This window comes from Giraffa tippelskirchi, chromosome 4, assembly GCF_054371585.1.
Source record: "Giraffa tippelskirchi isolate mGirTip1 chromosome 4, T2T-mGirTip1v1.2.pri, whole genome shotgun sequence".
Taxonomy (NCBI): domain Eukaryota; kingdom Metazoa; phylum Chordata; class Mammalia; order Artiodactyla; family Giraffidae; genus Giraffa; species Giraffa tippelskirchi.
The window spans coordinates 26,678,402-26,700,745 of NC_137278.1; the positions used below are offsets into that span (position 1 = coordinate 26,678,402).

The 22,344-nt window shown below is 38.7% G+C and overlaps 2 protein-coding genes and 1 long non-coding RNA gene across 5 annotated transcripts in view; 1 reads left to right on the top strand and 2 right to left on the bottom strand.

Moving 5' to 3' along the window:
• Positions 1–640: 640 nt before the first annotated feature.
• TTC32 (tetratricopeptide repeat domain 32) lies at positions 641–7,483 on the bottom strand. Its single transcript, XM_081596124.1, has 3 exons — positions 7,215–7,483; positions 2,627–2,793; positions 641–1,618 (listed from the first exon to the last, which is right to left on the bottom strand). The coding sequence occupies exons 1-3, from the start codon at positions 7,364–7,366 to the stop codon at positions 1,491–1,493; spliced, it is 447 nt and encodes a 148-aa protein (XP_081452250.1). The 5' UTR covers positions 7,367–7,483; the 3' UTR covers positions 641–1,490.
• Positions 7,484–7,569: 86 nt separating this feature from the next.
• On the top strand, positions 7,570–8,172 carry LOC145547197 (uncharacterized). Its single transcript, XR_014083634.1, has 3 exons — positions 7,570–7,659; positions 7,831–7,929; positions 8,060–8,172. It is a non-coding gene; the product is annotated as an uncharacterized LOC145547197 (long non-coding RNA).
• Positions 8,173–13,616: 5,444 nt separating this feature from the next.
• Positions 13,617–22,344, bottom strand: part of WDR35 (WD repeat domain 35) — a 51,771-nt gene continuing 43,043 nt past the window's right edge. For 2 of the 3 annotated variants that reach the window (XM_081596126.1, XM_081596125.1), the window contains 8 exons: positions 21,965–22,111; positions 21,231–21,363; positions 19,738–19,848; positions 18,685–18,849; positions 17,660–17,800; positions 16,081–16,237; positions 15,119–15,359; positions 13,617–14,610 (listed from right to left, as the gene is read on the bottom strand). In XM_081596126.1, coding sequence (XP_081452252.1) covers positions 14,460–14,610; positions 15,119–15,359; positions 16,081–16,237; positions 17,660–17,800; positions 18,685–18,849; positions 19,738–19,848; positions 21,231–21,363; positions 21,965–22,111 — 1,246 coding nt within the window. In that variant the 3' untranslated portion in view covers positions 13,617–14,459. The remainder of the gene's footprint in view (positions 14,611–15,118; positions 15,360–16,080; positions 16,238–17,659; positions 17,801–18,684; positions 18,850–19,737; positions 19,849–21,230; positions 21,364–21,964; positions 22,112–22,344) is intronic. The other variant, XM_081596127.1, reaches the window with a different exon arrangement.

A 22,344-nucleotide genomic window follows, 5' to 3' on the forward strand; every position in this document is an offset into this window, starting at 1 on the left:
TTAAAAAAAAAAAAACCCACAAAAAATAAAACCCTTTGAAGGCTGACGATGGTGATGGCATCTGAGAAAGTCATAGTAGTTATGACTTAGTAGTTCTGACCCTCCTCTGGGGACACTGGGCAAACATACTCTTTTCTCTCAATTAGGGCCATTTCCACCCCAGAACCATTTTTCCATAGCAATAATAAACTAGTTTGGGAGATCCCCAGATGCAGGATCTGAATTTCTGAAAGCCAAAACTTCAACAATAAGACTCACACTCACACAAACGTAGGTGAGACATGGCTGACTCTGGCTTGTTTTCCCTTCAAATTCTTCCCAGCTCATGAAAGCTTCATCATAGCCTAATCGTTCCCTGGCAGCACCCAAATAAAACCGATTTTTAAAAAGCCTTCTATTTACTAAGTGCTTTTCATCAGTTTTTCACCTCTCTAACCACCCCCATTCCACTCAGAATTTATTATTCAGAGTTTGAACAGTGCTTGGCTTATACTGAGTATTCAGCAAATGTTGATGATGGTGAACATTACTGTCATTATCCAGAGACAGAAAACTATGCTTGATATTTAAACCTTAACTACCTTATCGATGATTACTAAAGGAAAAAAAAAAAAATGTAAGTTGCATTCTTTCAAATGGCTCTCATGAAAGATGTTTATTGTTAAGCCCAAATATTATGTCTCACTAGCCTAGCTTTATAAAATAAAAGAGCTTTACTCTCAAAGTAGATGCCATGGGGAGAAAATGAGGAGGCAACTATTGTCGATTAAAAAACACAGAGACTTAACAACAGAACACAGTGTTAACTTGATTGACTCCAGATCCCAGAAATAAAAATCTACACAAGACATTCTGGAAACAATTGGAGAATTCAAATATGGGCTGGGCATGGATGGTATTATAGAATTATTAGTTTTATTAGGCATTATAATGGTGTTGTGGCTATAAAGAAGGCTTTCTCTATTCTTAGACAATGCACACTGAAATATTTAAGGGTAAAGTATGGTGATATCTGCAACTTATTTTCAAACAGTTCAGCAAAAAAGTTATATATTTAAATACAGAGAATAAGCAAATGTGACACAATGCTAACAACTGGTGAATCTCAGTGAAAAGTTTAAAAGTGTTTTTTGTACCATACTTCTAATTTTCTGTGGAGGTAAAAATTTTTAAATAAAAAGTTGGAAATAAAAAATAGCAAAACAGTTTTCCTGAAGAAAATACCACACATTTCTTTAGATATTTTACTGTAATAAGATACAATTATACATTCTTATAATTATTTACACTTTATAAAAGCATACCTACTCAACATAGTTACTCAACCTAAAATCAATTACCCCAAGTATAGCATTTAACTTTCAGTGCTGATGCATGAATCTCTTTGTCTTAAATATAAATCAAAATAGTTTAACACCAGCTTTCAATTAGAGACAAGGAGATGCCAGCCATTAGGATAATGAGTTAATATTTCAATTAAGTTAAAATTTTCAATAATTTCTTCTTTGCTTTTCTTCTTTGTCTAGGATAGTCTGTTTTAAGCTCAAAACAGCATCTTGAAATCCAGGATTTAAGTCTAATACTTTCTTGAAATCTTCCAAAGCATCATCAAAGTATCCTGTACAAGAACCCACAGGGGGAAAAAAAAATGAAAAACAGAAAAAAAAAAAAAACAAGCTGAGTATTTCTATACATCATTCATAGTAAAGTTTGGATACACATACTCCTGCTTTTACATTTACAAGCTTTCAACCACTCCTACTAAAGGAATTTATTTCCTCTTGATAATAATATACGGATGTGTATACCACAGTAACTTTGCACACCCTTATAGAACAATATACTTAAAATTAGTTATGGGCTATCTACGGGGATTTAACAGGTAAATACCTTAAATCGACACAAACTTTCAATAAAATATTCCCTATTTAATGTAATCACAGTAAAATTAAGAAACAGGAAATGAATATTCTTTTTAATCCTTTAAATGAGAAACAGTCCTCACAGTCCCCGTAGTCCCAAAATCTAAAATCCCTTTACTATATATTGTCTCAAGTGGGGTTCCCTGGTAGCTCAGCTGGTAAAGAATCCACCTGCAATGCGGAAGACCCTGGTTTGATTCCTGGGTAGGGAAGATCCCTTGGAGGCGGGATAGGTTACCCACTCCAGGATTCTTGGGTTTCCCTGGTGGCTCAGCTGGTAAAGAATCTGCCTGCAATGAGGGAGACCTGGGTTCGATCCCTGGGTTGGGAAAATCCCCTGGAGGAGGGCATGGCAACCCATTCCGGTATTCTTGCCTGGAGAATCCCATGGACAGAGGAGCGTGGCGGGCTGCAGTCCATGGGGTCCCAAAGAGTCGGACACAAAGAGCCGGGACACAACTGAGCAACTAAGCACAAGCGCAGCACGAGTGCCTTCAAAGGTTTAACTCAGAAAAGCTGTACAGTGGATCAGGAGCATTACCCTCATTTCCAGCACAAAGGAATGGGATGGCTCTCACTCCCGTGCCTGGGTGCAATTCCCACCCCAGTGCCCCGCTGCGGTCTCTAATACCCATCGAAAGCCTACAATCAATTCAGGTACAGAATACTGTCAAGGACAAAAGGGGGAAGAAAGAAATTCTTACCCAGCCTATACAATATCAAGCCTCTGTTGTAATACGGAACTTCAAAACTGGGTTGGACTTCTATAGCAGATGTGTAGTCGTCCATGGCTTCGTAAAAATCAACCCTGAAGTACTTGATTTGCCCCCTGTTGTTAAATGCAGTAGCCAAATCCTCAGGGCTGCATTTGCTTTAAACGAAAAGTTCACATTAAAAACACAGTGTTACCCTTCGTTTCCACTTTCACTCTCTTTTGGGTATTGTCAAACTTCACAGCCTATAACATGCAGTGTCGACACTGCAAAACCAAGCGGAAGAAACAGAGTGTGAGGAAAACAAAGCCACGGAGTCAGTTTCTGTTTAATTCTGCTGTCTACTTTTGCAGGGTTGTTTAGCACTACAATGTCAATCTAAAAAGCGCGTTCATTTTACTGTGGACAAAGCTCCTGTTCATTGTCACCTTGTTTTGCTGAATGTAATATTAAAATGATTGTTTAAAGCACATGCCAGTGGGGCAAAGATGATAACTCAGAATCGAACCGAGCAAGGGGAGAAAGCCCGCCCAAAGTTCTAGTTCGCTATGGACATGTCGTAAAATGAATCATCAGTTTTATCCTTAAATTTTTAAATGATCTTCAAACAGTGAGATTTGAAATCATTTTCCACCTGTAAAGAACAAGAAGTCAGCCCTGAGTGAAAATGCAAGATACTGATTCCCAGGTGTGCTGTCTGAGGATGACCCGCCCTCCCTCCAGCCTCAGCAGACATCCTCCGGAGGCCAGACTGGCTTCCTGCTAGAAAGACATCACGGCTCAGGTCCACACTGGGACTCCTGTGTGCAGAACTGGCTCTGCATCTGAGGGTTCTGGAGGCTGCCCAGGGAGCTGTGAGCAGGCAGCCTTTCCTGTGAGGGGTTAGACATCCAGGCAGCTCTGACCAACCACCAGCTCAACAGGACACACCCCCACACAGCCCCACACGCTACTTGTAGAGGGGCAAACATCTACACAGAGAACTTCAATGGGCCCTGCAGAAAGATCCTGTTTTCGTTTCTTTTTGGCAAAGGGGACTCTCAAGTTTGACCCAAACAGGGAAAATGCAGGCTAAACTCATACATCAGTCTTCATTAAGCTCCACAGCGCAAAATCTAGTTCTCAGAAAATATTTGTGACTGCGGTTAGTGTTACGAAGTTACTTCTCTCAACACCTTAATCCTTGCAATCTCAGGCACTGTAACTACTGCTGCCAGGAGGGGTACTCACAGCCTAGGGGGTCTCCTTCAAGTTGAAGTTTCCTACCAGTGCAGAGGAACCACTGCAATTTAGAAAACACCTGTTTCTGTGAACTAGGACTGAGAGACTGGGTACAAAGACACTTCTGGATGCCACAAGCACCACCATGAAATCCTAGAGAACAAGGGGGACATTCCAGTCACCGATCTCTGTTATGACACTAGCTGAACTGCTGCCCAGTAAAGAGTTTTAAGTAAAATACAGCCTCGGGACTCAGTAAGGTTTTAGTCATTAAATTTCTAAGCTTCAAAACTTTGTTATAGATGTCTTATTATCAAAGGATCATTAGATGTTTGATTTAGAATTAGACCTCATTATAACAAATTCTAAAAGCCTATCCTCCATATGGAAATTGTTTCATATTTGAAATATATAGGCTAACAGTTAAAGCCAAATTTTTTTAACATTGAGATTTTTGTAATGATAGTGTTTATTTTAATGGAATATAACCAAGTTACCTAACCCAAACGTAGATTTTTTTTTTTGCACTTGCTAACTTTAGCAAAGAAAAAATATTTGGAAATAAAGTTGATGGCTAAGGTTGCACTTTTGGATATTAAAAGAAAATGTTATAAACCATTCAGAGCAGCAGGCATGCAAAGATTGCGAATACTGTTTCAAAATGATTCAGTGACTCATTATTTAAAAATAAACGAACTCTAAAAGATATATTTAAAGAAGAAAGTTGAAATGATAGAATTCTGTTTAACCAGGAGCTCCTAGAAGAATTTCAAAACTATAAGAAAATTTGAAGGTTCATGCAGGCATGCTGAGCAATCTTCTACTAAACCATTGCAGATTTTCTTTCTTATGCTGGTAAGGGGCATAAATTACATTTGCCACACAATAAATCTGTGCTCTCAGGCTGAGATGCACCAGGGAGGAGCAGTAACAATACTAGATGGCATCAGTAGGCTTATTGCTGATAAATCCTTTTTGAAACTTACTAGATAAGTTTTAAAAATATAGCAAACTTTTAAATATAACAAAAAAGAAGCAGACTCATAGAGAACAAACTAGTGGTTACCGGTGGACAGACAGAAGGGGGAAGGGCAAAGCAAGGACAAGGGACTAAGAGGTACAAAACATTGCATATAAAATAAGCTACAAAAGTATACTGTACAACACAGGAATATAGCCCGTATTTTATAATAGTTATAAATGAAGTATAACCTTTAAAAATTATAAATCACTATACTGTACAACTGTAACATATTATACTGGAGAAGGACCTGGCAACCCACTCCAGTATTCTTGCCTGGAGAATCCAATGGACAGAGGACCTGGCAGCCTGCGGTCCACGGGGTTGCAAAGAGTCAGACATGACTGAAGCGACTTAGCACAGTCCAGCTAACATATTGTATAGCAGCAACTATACTTCAATAAAAATTTAAAAATAAAAAAGTGTTTTAACCTACTAGATAAGTCTATTCTTCCAGCTTGAAACAAGAATAGAAAACTAAATTTTCTGTTTACTAATTTGGGGGGAAAGGTGTGGTATCATCTTATTCTTGTTCAAAACTATTAACTATTATTCTGGTGTATTATTGAAATGAGAAAGCCACTTAATTTTTCTGATTTAATTCCATGTGAGTTTAACAAACAGGAGAAGAATCTTGAGCCTCATACACAAAAGACAAGCTGGCATCCGGTCAAAAAAAATCAAATCCTTGAAAGGAGAGGAGGGTGACAGGGCAGACAATTCAAACTGTCAAGAAAAACACTGCTCATTATCCCCTTTCTGTTCTTTCTTTTCTCATGGACCACTAACAACAAGAACTGTTAACAAGAACAACAAAGGCAAATCTTGGAGTACAACAAATGCTTCGCATTCAGGCGTAAATATAAGACGCTTTGTGAGAGTAAGTATTAGCAGGTGAGGCTGAGACAGGCTGAGAGCTGGGACTTAGGACCATTTGCTGCAGTGTTTGCACCTAGACAAATGTCTTCTCCAGCAACAAAATATAAAAACTATAAGGAACTAAAAATAATTGAGTGCATTTGCAGGTGGAGCCAGTTATGGACAAGATACAAACCAAACAAAATCCTAACTGCCACTTCTGAAGTGCTAGAAGCAAAACCGGGGTGCCAGGAGCAGAAACGGGGTACTTCACATGTTCCCTGCATTCAAAACCTTGGTCCAAAGAGGTGGGCAAACCACCTAAGCCACCCCACCAGCCTTCTAGACCCCTGGACACAATCCCAACTTCACCCCTTGCTCGGAGCAAGCAAGTGAAACTTACTTGTTTTCCGCTCTGCCCTGCTGCAGCAGAGACCTCAATAAAGTTTGCCTGAATTCCTTGTCTGGCCTCTCATCAATTTCTCTTGTTTAGAGAAGGCAAGGAACCCTGGTCAGTATCAAGGTTGCTAATATCACAAAAAGAAAGACATTACATGCTCTCTGACAAAAGTACACAACACCTGTAAGAGTATTCTCACCATAATTTTGGATCTCAATTCGATCAAACCTCAAGATTTAACTACCAACTCACAAGCGATGCATAAGACAGAGGACTGTGTTAAATGACATGGGGGGGGGGGCTTGAATCCAGAAGATCCAAAATATGGGAAACTCTCAGGACACAGGACTGGATATCTTTTGGTGAAGATATCCTCCTCACCAAATAAACTGCAAGGGGAGAAAATGAAGGAGAGCCTTAAAGGCTGAGAGATTTGATGTGCATCCTGACTTGAACCAACCGCGAAAACACCAACCGGCCAAACAAACAAAACAACTTTTATTGATCAAACAGGAAAATTCCAAATAATGACATTGGAATAATGACGTTAGGAATAATGATATTGTGGTTGCGTCTTTTTAAATCCTTTAACGCCTAGAAATGTATTCTGAGACATCCCTGGGTGAATAACCTGATCCCCGGGTGAAGTGACAATGTTTAAGCCCAGGGATGGTCACCTGGAGGTTCATTATACTATTTCCACATATTAAAATTTCTTTTCACACGTGAAAACTCAGAGCACCTGCTGCGATGTCGCGCGGTTCGAGTCGCGACGCTGTGCGCTCACGTGGCACCCTCGCGGCACCTCGCCCTCACCAGGTCTTGTTAAAATGACAGGTGGGAAAAGCCCTATCCGCTCTAAGACTCCGGGTCAGAGTTAACAATGGAGTCAGGACACCGTTCTCGGAAACCCGGAGCAACGTGCGGAAGCCTGCGCTACAAGCACGCTCCTTCGCCGCCTTTCTGTGAAGAACAAACGTCCACCCGCTGGGCGGGTGAGGGTCAGAAGACGAGTAAAGCGGGACCCTTGCCGCCCACCTTCCGGAGACCCCGCTGTCCCCACTTCTCGCGATAGTTACCTCCGGCGCGCTGCTCCCTCCGAGGCTGCACAGGCGCACTGGCGGATGTAAGCGGAGTACAGCGCCTCGGCCTCCGCGTATTCACCTTTCTTGAAATGAGCCTGAGCTAGTTCTAGGGCTGCGGGACTTTCCTGCCCTTGCTGCCCGTCCATGGCGGTCGGAGACCTAGCTTTCCGTGTGGAACGGGGGGATGACTTCTGAGCGATTAGAGGCGACAACCCTCAGCTACTTCCGCACCTTGGAATTGAACTCGGCAAAAATCCTCGGCCCTAGCAGCCGGGGAATTTTGCGTCCTCCGAGGACCCGTCGTCTCGCGAGAGCGGTGGCGCTCCTGGTGGTAGGCTCAGGTGCTTCAGGAAAACTTGGGCAGACGGAGCCTTGGCTAGTGCGCTTCTGCTGTAGCTGCTGGTCCCACTTGCCTGATCTCCAGAAAAGCAGTAGCTCGGTAGTCCCAGACTGGTTTCTAAGGCCGTGGTCAGATGATGCAAGCAGCTTGCCCTTCGTTACATCGAATAGGGCGGGCGGGCGGGCGGGGGGGACGGGTTGGACATACACACACACTGTACATGTATATTTCCAGAATATACAGAGAATTTCTAAACTTCAATTTTTCCAGAGTGGGTGTACTACTTTGAATTTCCACCAGCGATGCATTGGCCTTTCAGTTACTCCGTATCTTCACCAACATTTGTCAGTTTCGATCCTAGCTATTATGGTGGGTGTGTAGAGATACCGACGTTTTCCTCTAAATTTTACTAACTAAAATTGTGAGTAGAATTACCAAATAAATGAGTAGATAAAGTAGTAACTCTAAGTGTTTTAATGTCTTTTTCTTTTAATTTTAGAAAAATCTTAAAAACGAGATTATGAAGAAAACTTACAGAACACAGTTTGTTTCACCCCCGTTTTTTCTTCTTCTAAATTCAATTAAAATATAAATTAATGTCTTTTAAAAAAAGTTTTTACTGTTTTTACTTTCTCATCTATACTCTTTATGTGCTTTTGAAGTTTTCTACCATGAACATGTTAGTTTTATACTCAAAAACCATTGTGTTCTTTTTTTAAAATGAACTGAGAAAATGGTAAGAATAAACAGTAGGGGGCAACATAATACTGCTATTTTCATTTTAGAAGCACAGTAGTAATACTTTGGAGCTATAACATCAAATTAGGAACTCTTGATTTTTCATTAAAAGTCTGGTAACAATTTTTCCTCCATTTCTAAATGTGGACTCGAGATGACCTCTTAAGGAGTTATTTGCTGCAATCTCCAGTCATCAGACATTTGCCTAAGTTGTTTTCCTATTGGTAGCAAAGGTGATATTGTACACCTTTCATTGTACCTCCTGTCTCTTTCTCCCTTTGTCCACTGTGGAGCCCAATGCCCATCATCCCAACCCCCACCAAAATACTTAAATCAAAAGAAGACAAATAATCATGTCATCATAAATTACAGATAAAACAGGATAAATACAATTTTACCTCAGCATTTATTCTTATATTATTCACTGAATGCCATATAAAATCTAAGATCTCAGCTCTTAGAATACAAAAAGATGATTGCAAATTATGTTAGCAGAAACATGTATATATATATATATATAGTTAGCATTTGTGCATGATAGCAGGACAATAATGCTATGTTCATGGAAGATAGATGGGCAAACAGTGGAAAACAGTGGCTGACTTTATTTTTCTGGGCTCCAAAAATCACTGCAGATAATGATTGCAGCAATGAAATTAAAAGACGCTTACTCCTTGGAAGGAAAGTTATGACCAACCTAGACAGCATATTAAAAAGCAGAGACATTACTTTGCCAACAAAGGGCTGTCTAGTCAGGGCTATGGTTTTTCCACTGGCCATGTATGGATGTGAGAGTCGGACGGTGAAGAAAGCTGAGCGCCGAAGAATTGATGCTTTTGAACTGTGATGTTGGAGAAGCCTCTTGAGAGTCCCTTGGACTGCAAGATCCAACCAGTCCATCCTAAAGGAGATCAGTTCTGGGTGTTCATTGGAAGGACTGATGTTGAAGCTGAAACTCCAATACTTCGGCCACCTGGTGCGAAGAGCTGACTCACTGGAAAAGACCCTGATGCTGGGAAAGATTGAGGACAGGAGGAGAAGGGGATGACAGAGGATGAGATGGTTGCATGGCATCACCGACTTGATGGACATGGGTTTGGGTGGACTCCGGAAGTGGGTGATGGACAGGGAGGCCTGGCGTGCTGCGGTTCATGGGGTCACAAAGAGCTGGACGCGAATGAGCGACTGAACTTATTTGTATAAGCTTTGTCAGTCAGGTCCATTATCTCAATACTTTGGCCTACCTTGCTACTTTGAAACTTAACGTAACGTTCAGGCCAAATTTTGTGATAAAAAGAAGCATTACTTAAAGGGAGTCAGTTTGTGTTTATTATAAAAAGAGAACATTCATTATAATGCCTCATTCTGTCTATACAAATTCCCTCCACATATTTGTTATATATGACAATTTTGCTTCTCTTTGCCCCTTTCATCAGAGGAGAGTTATCTGGAAATTTCCTCCATGTTAAATATTTAAAACCAATTGAGTCAATTCATACTGGGAGTCTTTCTCTAGCACCATTTTCAAGCAGGACAAAGATCTATCTGTCCCCAAGACATTATGACAGATCACTAAAACATTCACAGATATAAATCCCAAACAGTCATAAGCTCTTAAAACAGGTATGTCTGTCAGCATATATATATGAATGTGAAGCATGTGGGTATATGTACATGTATGAGTATATATAAAGACACACATATACATATGTGATAATTATGTGTACAAGCTAGGAGATGTTGTTTTTAAAGGTTTTGGATTCTGTGTTAAACAGACCAAGAAGTAGTGACAATAACTCAGAATCTGTCTGAAATAACTAGTTGGAAGGAAAATTTTAGGGCTCAGGTAGCAAGAAATTAGTAGTAAATGAAAAAGCTCCAAAAGAAACTTCCCAAAAGAAATGTTAGGAAAAGTCTGAGGAAGCAACAGCTTATTTGGAATTGAAGCAAATGGGAATGTAATCAACAGGTCACAGGAAGGACTGGAGAACGACAACCTAACTTAGAGTTCTCAGCCGATTTCTGGGATGAGAAAGGGAAAAAAGAGATATTCAGGCATTAGGACCAAGGACCAAAAATCACAACTCTGAACATGTAGTCCTGAAGGAATCCTTAAACCTACATCTCTGAAAATTTCTCTCTCATTGATAAAGTATAGTTTCATTCCTGAAAAGAGAAAATTTTGTGGGAAGATGTAGTTACCTTCAACAGAAGATACATCCTCTAGGGCCGATGTCTTTGTTAGGATGCTATTTTCTTTTTTTTAACCTAGGGAAGATTTGCTTTCTTAAAAAAATTTATTCTATATGTAATTGATTAACAATGTTGTATAAGTTTCAGGTATACAGCAAAGTGATTCAGTTATACATATTACATTTATTCTTTTTTTAAATTCTTTTCTCCATTTAGGGCTTCCTTTGTGGCTCATCTGGTAAAGAATCCGCCTGCAATGCAGGAGACCTGGGTTCGATCCCTGGGTTGGGAAGATCCCCTGGAGAAGGGAAAGGCTACCCACTCCAGTATTCTGGCCTGGAGAATTCCATGGACTAAAGACCATGGGGTCACAAAGAGTTGGACCCAACTGAGTGACTTTCACTTTCACTTTTCCCCATTTAGATATTATAGAATATTAAGCAGAGTTTCCTGTGCTATACATAGGTCCTTGTTGGTTATCTGTTTTAAATATAGCAGTGTGTATGTATCAATCTCAAACTTCCAATCTATCTCTCACCTCCCCCTCCCTTCCCCCGGATAACCATAAGTTTGTTCTCTAAGTCTGTGAGTCTGTTTTATAAGTAAGTTCATTTGTATCATTTTTCTAGGTTCTACATATAAGCAATATCATATGATATTTGTCTTTCTAAGATGTTATTTTCTGATTTGGGGGAATACTATATTCTGTTATAGAAGAAAACAAATGAGATTGATGAAACACACTATGTTAAAATTAGATAAGTTAGAAACTTATGAGACATGTTACACAAAGTAAATCCAGCATATTTGTGTGACTATACCTAATATTGAGCTTCCCAGGTGGCTCAGATGACAAAGAATCTGCCTGCAATGCAGGAGACATGGGTTCGATCCCTGGGTTGGGAAGATCCCCTGGAGGAGGACATGGCACCCACTCCAGTATTCTTGCCTGGAGAATCCCCATGGACAGAAGAGCCTGGCGGGTTACAGTCCATGGGTTTTCAAAGAGTCGGACACGACTGAGCGACTAAGCACAGCACAGCATACCTAATATTGATGAGGCGCTAAAGATACAAAAGGTAACCAAGGCACTAAGTATCCGCGGCACATTGGGTATGCATGAGGCTTAGAACATGCTCAATATGTGTGAGGTCTTGATTCAGTTACTCACTGATGACACTTGTCCTCTACCCAGGAAATACAACTGAATCCATGACTGCTCAGCAGTCTCAGTAGCACCTACAGCTGGGACCAGGGAAACCTGTCTCCTCCTTAGAGCAAGTGTGCCTCACTGGCCTCAGGCACATTCTACTTGATTGAGTCCCCCAATCTCAACTGTAGTCCTCTTCCTGGTCACATCATTAGGGGGGAGCTCGTGAGGAAGAGATAGAGTGAGCACATAGAACAGTACATAACTCAGGAATCGGGAACTGGAATCTGAGTACCTGACTGGCATCCTTCACTAACAGTGTTAATCTCTCCCATCACTTTCTCCTTGTCCCTTACTGTGTACGTTAAGTTGATTCAGTAAACCACGTGACTTAAGCAACGTTTTTTGGTATGTAATCCTTTGTGTTCCATGACCTCTGGAATGCCTTGCCTGGTAGTGTATTTGGAGGCTACCATTATATCAAGGTAACTTCCCCCAAGGCACATGAATACAGAGGCTTAGAAGACTTCTGGTCTTCTCATTTTAACTAGGCACAGCAACCCACTATCTACATGAACTCATTTAAGCTCTAAACCTCTTCTCATAACTCACTACTCTCTATCTGCTATAGGCCTAACTTGTCTCTAAAGGACCAAAAACATAACACATTTGGATTAACTAACCTAAGTCCTGAAGCTGCAATGACAATGTTGTATATTTCTCTTTATTGCCTCTACTAAATGTCAGTCAAACTTCAGCAAATAATCTTGATAAAATAGTGCTAAAGTCTGGTTTGCAGCCACAGAATAAAAGGATGTAAGCTCATGGGAAATAGAGAACATTATTAGCTATCTAAAACAGGTAAGAAATTACACATGACTGATTACAGTTTTTCTTTTTAAAATTAATGACAGTGAATCAAAACAGGTACTTATTGAGAATCACTCCCCAAACCCAAGAGTTGTTTAGATAAAAGGTCCAGCTTGGTGACAATGTTTCAACTAACTACAAACGGGATGTTTTCTATAAATTTACATCATTATAAATAGAGTCAAGTGTTCTGCACAATATTATGAAGAGTACATGCCAATTGCCATCTCTTAGATGAAACTAAGAAAGTGGGTAAAAAGGAAAAGATATCAAAAATAAGCTATTAGGGTTTCCCTGATGGTCCAGTGGTTAAGAATCTGTCCTGCAATGCAGGGGACACCAGTTCGATCCCTGGTCCAGGAAGATCCCACATGCTGCGGAGCAACTAAGCCTGTGTACCGAGCCTGCATGCTGGAGGTCGTGAGCCACAACTACTGAGCTCACATGCAGCAACTACTGAAGCCTGCAAGCCCTAGCGCCTGCACTCTGCAATGAAAGAAGGCGCCGCAATGAGAAGCCTGCGCACCACAACTAGAGAGGAGCCCCCACTTTCCACAACTAGAGAAAGCATAGATGCAGCAACAATGACCCAGCACAGCTATGAAAATTAAAAATAAATTTTTAAAAAGTTATTAGAAACAACTCAAATTGTAAAAAAAATAAAGTCTTTAAATGCCTCTTTATCTCTTCTGAAAGTAAAACAGAGAACACTTTCAATGCTTATTTAATTAAACACAACTAGAAATAGAGCTCATTTCAGTATTACAATTGTTTAATCTCCCTCTGGGCTTTCCAGGTGGTGCTGGTGATAAAGAATCCGCCTGCCAGTGCAGGAGATATGGGTTCGATCCGGGGGTCGGGAAGATCCCTTGGAAGAGGGCATGGCAACCCACTTCCAGTATTTTTGCCTGGAGAATCCCATGGACAGAGGAGCCTGGCAGGCTACAGTCCATGGGGTCACAAGGAGTCAGGCACAACTGAGTGACTGAGCACGCACGCACACAACCTCCTAATACAGGTGATGTCAATTCCCTAAATTCAACTTTGCTCCATTCTCACACTTCCCCATCCCTCTCCATCAGAAATATTTAATGAATTCGTAACCTTGACACTGTGAGAAATTTTTTTTCTTATTTGGAATATTTACATAGTATCATTATAACCAGCCACAAAATAGAGATAGAAAGACAGACAGATAATATAGTCGATTTCTATATATTTTATATGAAACTCAGCATCATTATTTCATAGTTGTATTTTTACACAAAATTATATATATACATAACATGTCTATGTGTATATACTATTGAGTTTTGTTTTTTTTCTTCCCTTCCTGATCTCTGTCTTGTACAGAGGTCAACTTCAGTCCTTCCAACTTCCAGAGAATAGCCTTATAAGACTACTGCTCTTCCAGACCCAGGTCTCACTTCCTATACCATTAGTGATACAAGAGTAGACATCTGTGGTACACCCTGCCCTTCCTCTTGGACGCTGGGATTGTCCTAGGGATGGGCACTGATCCCATACTGGCCATTTAGCAATTTTTTTCCCCTTCATTTCAAACTTGAATTAAGAGTGGTAGTCCCTTCCTAATGGTGGAGATAGTAAGATGCTATATTTCCTGATATAGGAAGAAAGCCAGTCTGGTTTTTTCACATCTCACAGCTTAATATTTATTTTACCATTTATGAAAATCCAAAAGAACGGCCTAACAGAGTTGCCCACCATATGCAGGTGACCTTCTCTTTACTCATTCTGTCTCAACCGTGGATTTCTCAGCAGCTGACCCAAAGTTCAGAAGACACTGAGGTGTAACCAGTTTCTGTTATATATATATATACATATTTGTATAAAAATACAACTCTGAAATGATGCTGCTTTTTACATAAACTGTATGGAATCAACCTTATTATATAAACTGTCCCGGTATATGCAGTTTGTCAGTTCTTCATCCCACTGCACTATGGCATAAGGGACAGAAGTTGTAGTTATTTATTTCCTGAGCCAGGACACAGTGCTTACACACGCTGCACATCCAGAATTGATATTCAGTAATTGGGCTTCCTGTGGCAACACACGTCGGCAGTTTCCCCTCCCCTCTGTAAAAATAAGAGGAGAAAGAATTACACTTTAAAATGTCTAATCATTTAAAACCTTATTTATTACACTAAAAAAAAACTGAAGAATGTAAAACATTTCAAGGTAAATTTCAAATAAAAACTTTTCTTGCAATGAGAAAATAAATCATTACTATTAAGACTAAAGAAAATAGGCTTTGAGTATAATGTTAAGGTGGCTTGTTGTTTAGTCGTTTAGTGGTGTCAGAATCTTTGTGACCCTATGATCTGTAGTCCACCAGGTTCCTCTGTTCGTGGGATTTTCCAAGCAAGAATACTGGAATGGGTTGCCATTTCTTTTCTCCAGGGTATCTTCCCAACCCATGAATTGATCACCCATTTCCTGCACTGCAGGTGGATTCTTTGCTGCTTAGCCACCAGGGAGTTAAGGTATGAGACTTTAAAATTTAGTGATTTCATCATTATACTACACTATTTAGATATAAAAATCTACATAAAAATGACATCTACTAGTTACAATTGGCCCTACCCTTCAAGAAGGCTGTCCAATTCGGATTTTCTGTTATCTTTCGGAGAGTATTTGGTGAAGATTTCTAGAGCAAGATCTTCATATTGCTGCTTCTGTTCCGAACTGAGGGTCTCTAAAGATTCAAGTTTAATAAAAGCCTTTGAACAAGTACCGAAAGCTCTACTGGCACAAGCACAGAGCGCTAACAGAGAGTAGATCTCAGCTGCAGGGATGATGTCTTCATAGTCTCTCAGGTGAAGGGCTAGGAAAGAGAAGGCAATGGGATTGTGTAACACAATCACGCCATCAGGAACATGCATGGGGAAGAATGTTAGGCTGGCTCAGTTCAACCTACGTGAATGTTAGCAAAGTTAATGAAAACAATGGTAGATGATCAGAGAACTAGTAGGGGAAGTAGGCTACATAACCACCACATTCTGTAACGCCAGCCAACAGCTCAGGGCCTATAAAAATTACCACCACCAAATGATGCACATGGCTGCACCACTTAGAAATATACCAAAAATTATTAGTGTCAAAATACCCTGCAGATATAACCATAAATATATAAATATATTATAACTATATAATTATAATTTTTTATGTTTTATAAACATACAAATATGTTAGAAATTTCTGTGGTCTCAAAACAATATCATGTTTCTTTTTGTTTTTTCTTTTAAAAAGCAAAGTATGAAATCATATGTATTCTCTTTGTGTTTCTTTGAACAGATTATCGCTTTTCAGTCTGTCTTATTGAAAAAATAGAACTTAGAAAACAGGAAGTGAAACTGAGTCTCTAAGTTATTAGCTCAGATAATTTATTTTGATTACCATATCTTATTTTCACAGGCTGCAGGGCATGGCCAAGAAAAAAAAAAAGTGTTACTGAAGTTAAAATAAGAGTAACTTGAAGGAGTTTGCCCTTCATATTCAATTTATGATTTTTTAGACATGTTGCATGTATGAGTTAATACACCCACCTGTCTTCAGTGCAGTGTCAACATAGCCCTCGTAGAGCTGTCTTTGTGCCAGTATGAAGAAGTGGTAAGCCTCAGCCCCTCTCCAAGCATTATCAGTGAAGCGACTGCTTGTCGACAGAACTTCTTCTTCCAGCAAACCAGCCAAAGCAGAGGTGGCCTACAAGTAAAGCAGACCCACATCTGCTGTCAGCACAAACCTAACAACAGTCCTTCCAATAGAGATGATTTCTGAAACTGTTATACATTAAAATATCTAGGGAAGGGGACTTCCCTGGTGGTCCAGGGGAAAAGACTCCGTGCTCCCAATGCAGGGGGCCCAGGTTTGATCCCTGGTAGAGGAACTAAGATCTTGCATACCACAACTAGGTCCACGAATCGTCAACTAAGTCCACAAATCATAACTACTGAGCCTGTGCGCTTACTCCTTGGAAGGAAGGTTATGGCCAACCTAGACAGCATATTTAAAAGCAGAGACGTTACTTTGCCAACAAAAGTACGTCTAGTCAAGGCTATGGTTTTTCCAGTGGTCATGTATGGATGTGAGAGTTGGACTGTGAAGAAAGCTGAGCGCCGAAGAATTGATGCTTTTGAACTGTGGTGTTGGAGAAGACTCTTGAGAGTCCCTTGGACTGCAAGAAGATCCAACCAGTCCATCCTAAAGGAGATCAGTCCTGGGTGTTCATTGGAAGGTCTGATATTGAAGCTGAAACTCCAATACTTTGGCCACCTCATGCGAAGGGTTGATTCATTGGAAAAGACCTTAATGCTGGGTAGGATTGGGGGCGGGAGGAGAAGGGGACGACAAGAGGATGAGATGGTTGGATGGCATAACCGACTCGATGGACATGGGTTTGGGTAGACTCCGGGAGTTGGTGATGGACAGAGAGGCCTGGCGTGCTGCAATTCATGGGGTCGCAAAGAGTCGGACACAACTGAGCGACTGAACTGAACTGTGCACTGTACCACAATGAAGACCCAGCACAGCCAAAATAAATAATAATAAATAAATAAATTAGCGTATTTCATCATTACAGAACTGTCACCACAGACTTCTCTATTATAATTCATACTTTGTTAAACTGACATGATCAAATTTTTTCTTCAGTTTTACTGAGGTATAATCAACGAATCAAATTGTAAGATATTTAAAGTGTAGATTGTGGTGCTTTTATATACGGATATATTGTGAAAGGATTCTCCTCCCCGAGGAATGATCAAATTTTTAAACAGAATTGATTAAACTTTATGTTAATACAACACTCATTTACAATTTAAAAAATACACATATTTCTAGGGAAGCTTTTAAAACTCACTGATTAGAAAGGATTTACCAAGAAAGGAATTAAGCAAAGATTACAGATTAGTAAAAATAATCATTTTCAATATTTCCAAGTTGAGATGTCTAAATGTGAGTACTAATTCCAAATCATTTATTCTTCTTCCTCATATCATTTAAGAAAATAAATGCAAACAGATAAGTACATTAAATGGTCTATCCATAAAGAGAAGTTTGATCATTTTGATTTTTTTTTCCCTTAAATGCTTCACATGACTTACATTACTTAATGTTCCACCTTACCTCTGAGCTCTTTCCTTTAACTTTGCCTCGTTGGGCATTTTTCATTTGTTCGTGGTACTGCTCTATAAGTAAAGCTGATAGTACATAGAGCTTCTTCACACGTAAAGGTTTAGTTCTTTTCTTTGCCTCTTCATCTGCAATCTTTAAATATTTAAAGAAAGAGTTGGGGGAAGATATTTCTTAATCTATGTTTGTACAAATGTTCTCATTTCTGAAATCTGATTCTCTAAAAAGAGGAGGAAAGTCAGTTGGTGGAATATAAGTACCATCCGTTTATGACAAATATTTTAAAACACATTTTCTTTTCCTTAGTACTGATAAGTAATTCGTTATTTCCTTCGTATTTAGCCATTGGACTTAGAATGCAAAACAATTTTAGAAAATAACAGATGCTGATAAATAATTAAGTCAGAGTGAAGAAAGCTTTCATTGAAAGGGTAGTATTTTATATGACAGATTTTTAAAATAATTTTCAAGTACCTAGAAATAAGATGGCTTTACCACGGTACATCTCCAGAAATTTAAATCTGTTTAAATGATTCAGAAGGAAATTTTTCCTTTGTCATTAAATCAAATGGTAAAAGAATAGAACAGAATGTAAAATTTGCTTATGTTAATTCCGTACTAGTCATGTTCCCTCCAAATGCATACTATGAAAAGTGTAACATCTTTAAAACTTGCATATTTAAAAGGACTTGAAAATTTATTATCAACAGGATTTAATTTCCAGTTACAGGAACTTGTACTTTATAGTAGCTGAAAATTCTCTGATTGTTAACTTCAGTATTAAGTAAATATACAGTTGTTCAGGAATCAGTAAGGTGCTAAAAATAGTAAACAACCTTTTTAGTAAAAGGTAATACTACTAAGATATAACACATAGTTATACTATGATAGTAACAAAATGAGAGGGAATTTGCTATAACAAATAAATGTTTCCAAAGAATGGAAAATGTATTCTTTAGTATATAATAAAACATTGGTAACTAAAACAAATCAAATACTCACCAAGATTATTACATTACCTTAAACATCAGCTTGGCAGCATCATAAAAGTAATTGGCTTTCCGATAGAGTTCTATGGCATCAAGAGTTTTATTCTTTTCCAATAAATGAGATGCATACCTTGCTAACAGGGAACCAATTTCTTTCATATTATGACTTTTAGCCAATTCAACAGCTTTGTTCCACTTGGGAAAAATATATACAACATACAATTACCCAAGCATTTACAGTCAGATACATCTAAAAATACATACAATAACACTTTAAGTTTATAAATAACACTATATCAAAATTAAAAACTGGTATATAATTTTTTTTAAATCAGAGGAATTAAAAATTTTAGAAGTCAAACGTGTCGAAATAATCAAATGATCTAAGACTGATGTGCTTAAGGAGCACATCTGAAAAAGAAAGCATCAAAGTTTACAGTCATATTAATCTTATAATTCTAATTTTGCACGAACTATGAGGGAGAAAAAGATACATTTGTTTATAGTAAAAAAAATATGGAATTTCAGTTAAGAAAATATTCTATCAGATTTACCATTTAAGTTATTTTGATAAAGCAAATGGAGCTTTATAACATACTTGAAGGAAATGCTTAAAAGAATACATTGATAGTGAACAATTTCAACAATTCTACATTTTCATTTTAGTCAAATTCCAGCTCTTAAAAACATCAAATATATGTTTTCTATAAGGAAAAGAAAATAGATTTGCCAAAATAAATACTGATAAAGTAACTCAATTCCTTCTTCTTGCAATCACCATTAATTGGTCCTTCTTCGGAAACAAAACACAACCCTAATAAAATGCAGAAGATTATGAAGTGACTTCCAGACAAAAACTTGCCAGACTAAAAGCACAGGGTTTTTTCAGGTTCCCATACTGAGTTAGTTATGAGGGGGTCACCCTTAATGGTAGCACTTCAAGAGGTAAGCGCAAATTCTGACATTTTCTCAGTCCTCAACCAAGTAAACAAATATCTAGCTCCTTTCACAAAATCTGTCTCAAGCTTTCCAACCCATGTCCTGGTCTTTACAGCATCACTCTGGTGACTTTCAACTCCTTACTTGGTTGAGATGAACACAGGTATCCACTGCCGCCTTCGGCTGATTACATTTCAAAAATGCAGTCACTGCTTGTTCACACATTCCAACTCTCACAAACATCTGTGCTATTTCCTGTGGACAAAACAATACCATCGGATTTCACAGAACAAGGAAATCACTTACCTTTTAACTTAAAAAACTCCACAGGAATATTATAATTACTGGTGGCAACAGTATTTTTTCTTTTAAATGGACATGGGGCAGAAGCTACAAACCGAAAAGGATACTAAGGCATCTGCTGAGAAAGATACCCTGGAGAAGGAAATGACAACCCACTCCAGTATTCTTACCTGGGGAATCCCATGGACAGAGGAGCCTGGCGGGCTACAGTCCATGGGGTCGCAAAGAGTAGAACACAACTTAGTGACTGTACAGCAAACAGCATAGTAATGTTTCTTTTAACCAGACATAGAGGCAGAGGCTACAAACTAGAACGGATGCTAAGGCATCATCTTTTATAAAATCTGTGCTTCACTGGCTCACAGCACAAATCTGATTTTCAACCAGGTTCTGAAGATGCTGAACTCTTGTCTTCTTTCAGTTCAGTAGCTACTTTACAGAAATGCCAAGGCCCAAAACAAACCCCAAGCTAGTGGGTAAAAAATACCTTTAAAGGATTGATGTGATACTCAGTGTTAATCTTTAACTAGAGGCTTAACGGAAATCTCACACTCACAGGGCTCTCAAATACCTCTATTAAGCAACGTCCCAGACAAGTTGGCTATTCATCAGTTCAGGAAACTAGGCCACAAATGGAAGAGGGGAACCACAACAAAAATGATTACACCCATTGGGTTGTACTTGCCAATTTTCAGACTATCTGGTTTTTTTTTTTTCTTTCTCAATATCTAAATGGTCAGAGTTTTTCTCTCCCCATTAATTATGCAACAGTTAATTTAAAGAGCCCAAAGAAGAAAATTTAGAAAAAAGTTAGAGAACTCTGCCTTTAGTTTCACTCTTTTTTTCAACGTTAAATCCTTTGTTGTTAATAAAACCTACTAAAGTCGAGCTATCTTTTTAAACTTTTCTTATAGTAAATTTCAAACATACATACACACGCACTACTCCCCACACCCACCTCAAATCACTCTGAAAAGAATCTCTGACAACATATTATTTCATCTGTAAATATTTCATATGTTCAGCTAATTTTTAAAGCAATGTTATGAAACTGACAAGATCCACACAAGACTGTAATCATGTTAAAATAGTAGGAATATGATTGATTTTTTCCTTCTTCATTTTGAAGCATTCTGTAATACTGAAAATTGTTTTAATAACTAAAAAAGCAAAAAAATAAAAATAAAAATAACTAAAGCATCATTCCACATCTTAGAAACTGTGAAGTTATAATTTTTAATTTTCCATATTGCAAAGTACATTTCCTCACTATAATAGAAAAGCTTTATAAAGTAACCTAACAACTCCCAAAACTGAAATGTATAATATCCTACTGGAAGCAACTTGTGGTTTTCTGGAAGTGAATCGGCAAGATTCTCCAATCCCACATAATCTTCTAACATGTAATAACATTCAGCTAAGCGTTCCTGGTTCCGGCCTTGTACATAATATTGTATAGCATTCAACCTACAGAAAGAAAAGAAAAACTTTTAAACTAATGTGAATCTCCTGATAAACACGCACTTTCACCAAAAAAGTTCTTTCATTAGAATGGCAACACTAGTATAATATTACTCTAATCATCATCTTTAGTTATAAAATATCTTTGAAGCACATAAATTGAAAAACCAAAAAAAGACTGCATACCATATTTGAGTTACAATATTCTCTGAATATTCTTAAGAAATACTGCTTTACTCTGATACACAGTTGTAGTTCCAAACACTGACATAAATAAGTAAGCATACTGATCAAAATGATAACTTCAGCGTAAAAGCCAATGATTTCCGAAAATAAGCTATTATAATAAAACAAGCAAACAGTAGAAAGCTACCTGGTGCTAAAGTATACATCTTCTGAGTTTTGAAACTCCAAAGTCTTACAATGCTCACCTGACAACTGGAAGGATCCCTTGCTCCTCCATGGTAACTAGGGCTATGTGAATTCTGGGATCTGGGAGGATGGTCTTCATTTCCCTGGCATTATTTCATAGGGAAGTACTCTACACAGGCAGCTACAATTTAAAGTGCGGAATGAATGGGTGGGGGGGTCCAGATAAGTGACCTACCTCTTTTGTCGATCAGCAAAGTAGTCTCCGATGGCATTGTGGGCTTGCTCAAGGAGACTGTCATCCGCGTCACCTGATCCAGTTTTCAGAAGCTGGAGTACTCGAAACCAATCTCCCAACTTCAGCCGGAGGCCAATAGCCAGATCTCTACAAAAAAAAAAAAAGACATTCATTCATTCAACAAGCATTTAGCAAGTACCTGCTATATTCTAGGTGCAATTCTCAGATACTGAGAATACACAGCAATGAAGAGACAGATAAGGTAACTCTCTAAACATTTTAAAAATTTAGCCTGACCAGGGAAGAGGCAATGCGGAGAACCTGCAACAGGAAAAAAGAAACACTTTTCTGCCTCTTATTCTCCTAGGCTTTCAATTTAC

Excerpts from the sequence above, each read along its gene's own strand:
- TTC32 (XM_081596124.1), bottom strand. The coding sequence starts at position 7,366 with ATGGACGGGCAGCAAGGGCAGGAAAGTCCCGCAGCCCTAGAACTAGCT. Across the intron at positions 2,794-7,214 it reads GAGGGAGCAGCGCGCCGGAG|CAAATGCAGCCCTGAGGATT; the intron begins GTAACTATCGCG and ends TTTCGTTTAAAG. Across the intron at positions 1,619-2,626 it reads CTTGATATTGTATAGGCTGG|GATACTTTGATGATGCTTTG; the intron begins GTAAGAATTTCT and ends GTTCTTGTACAG.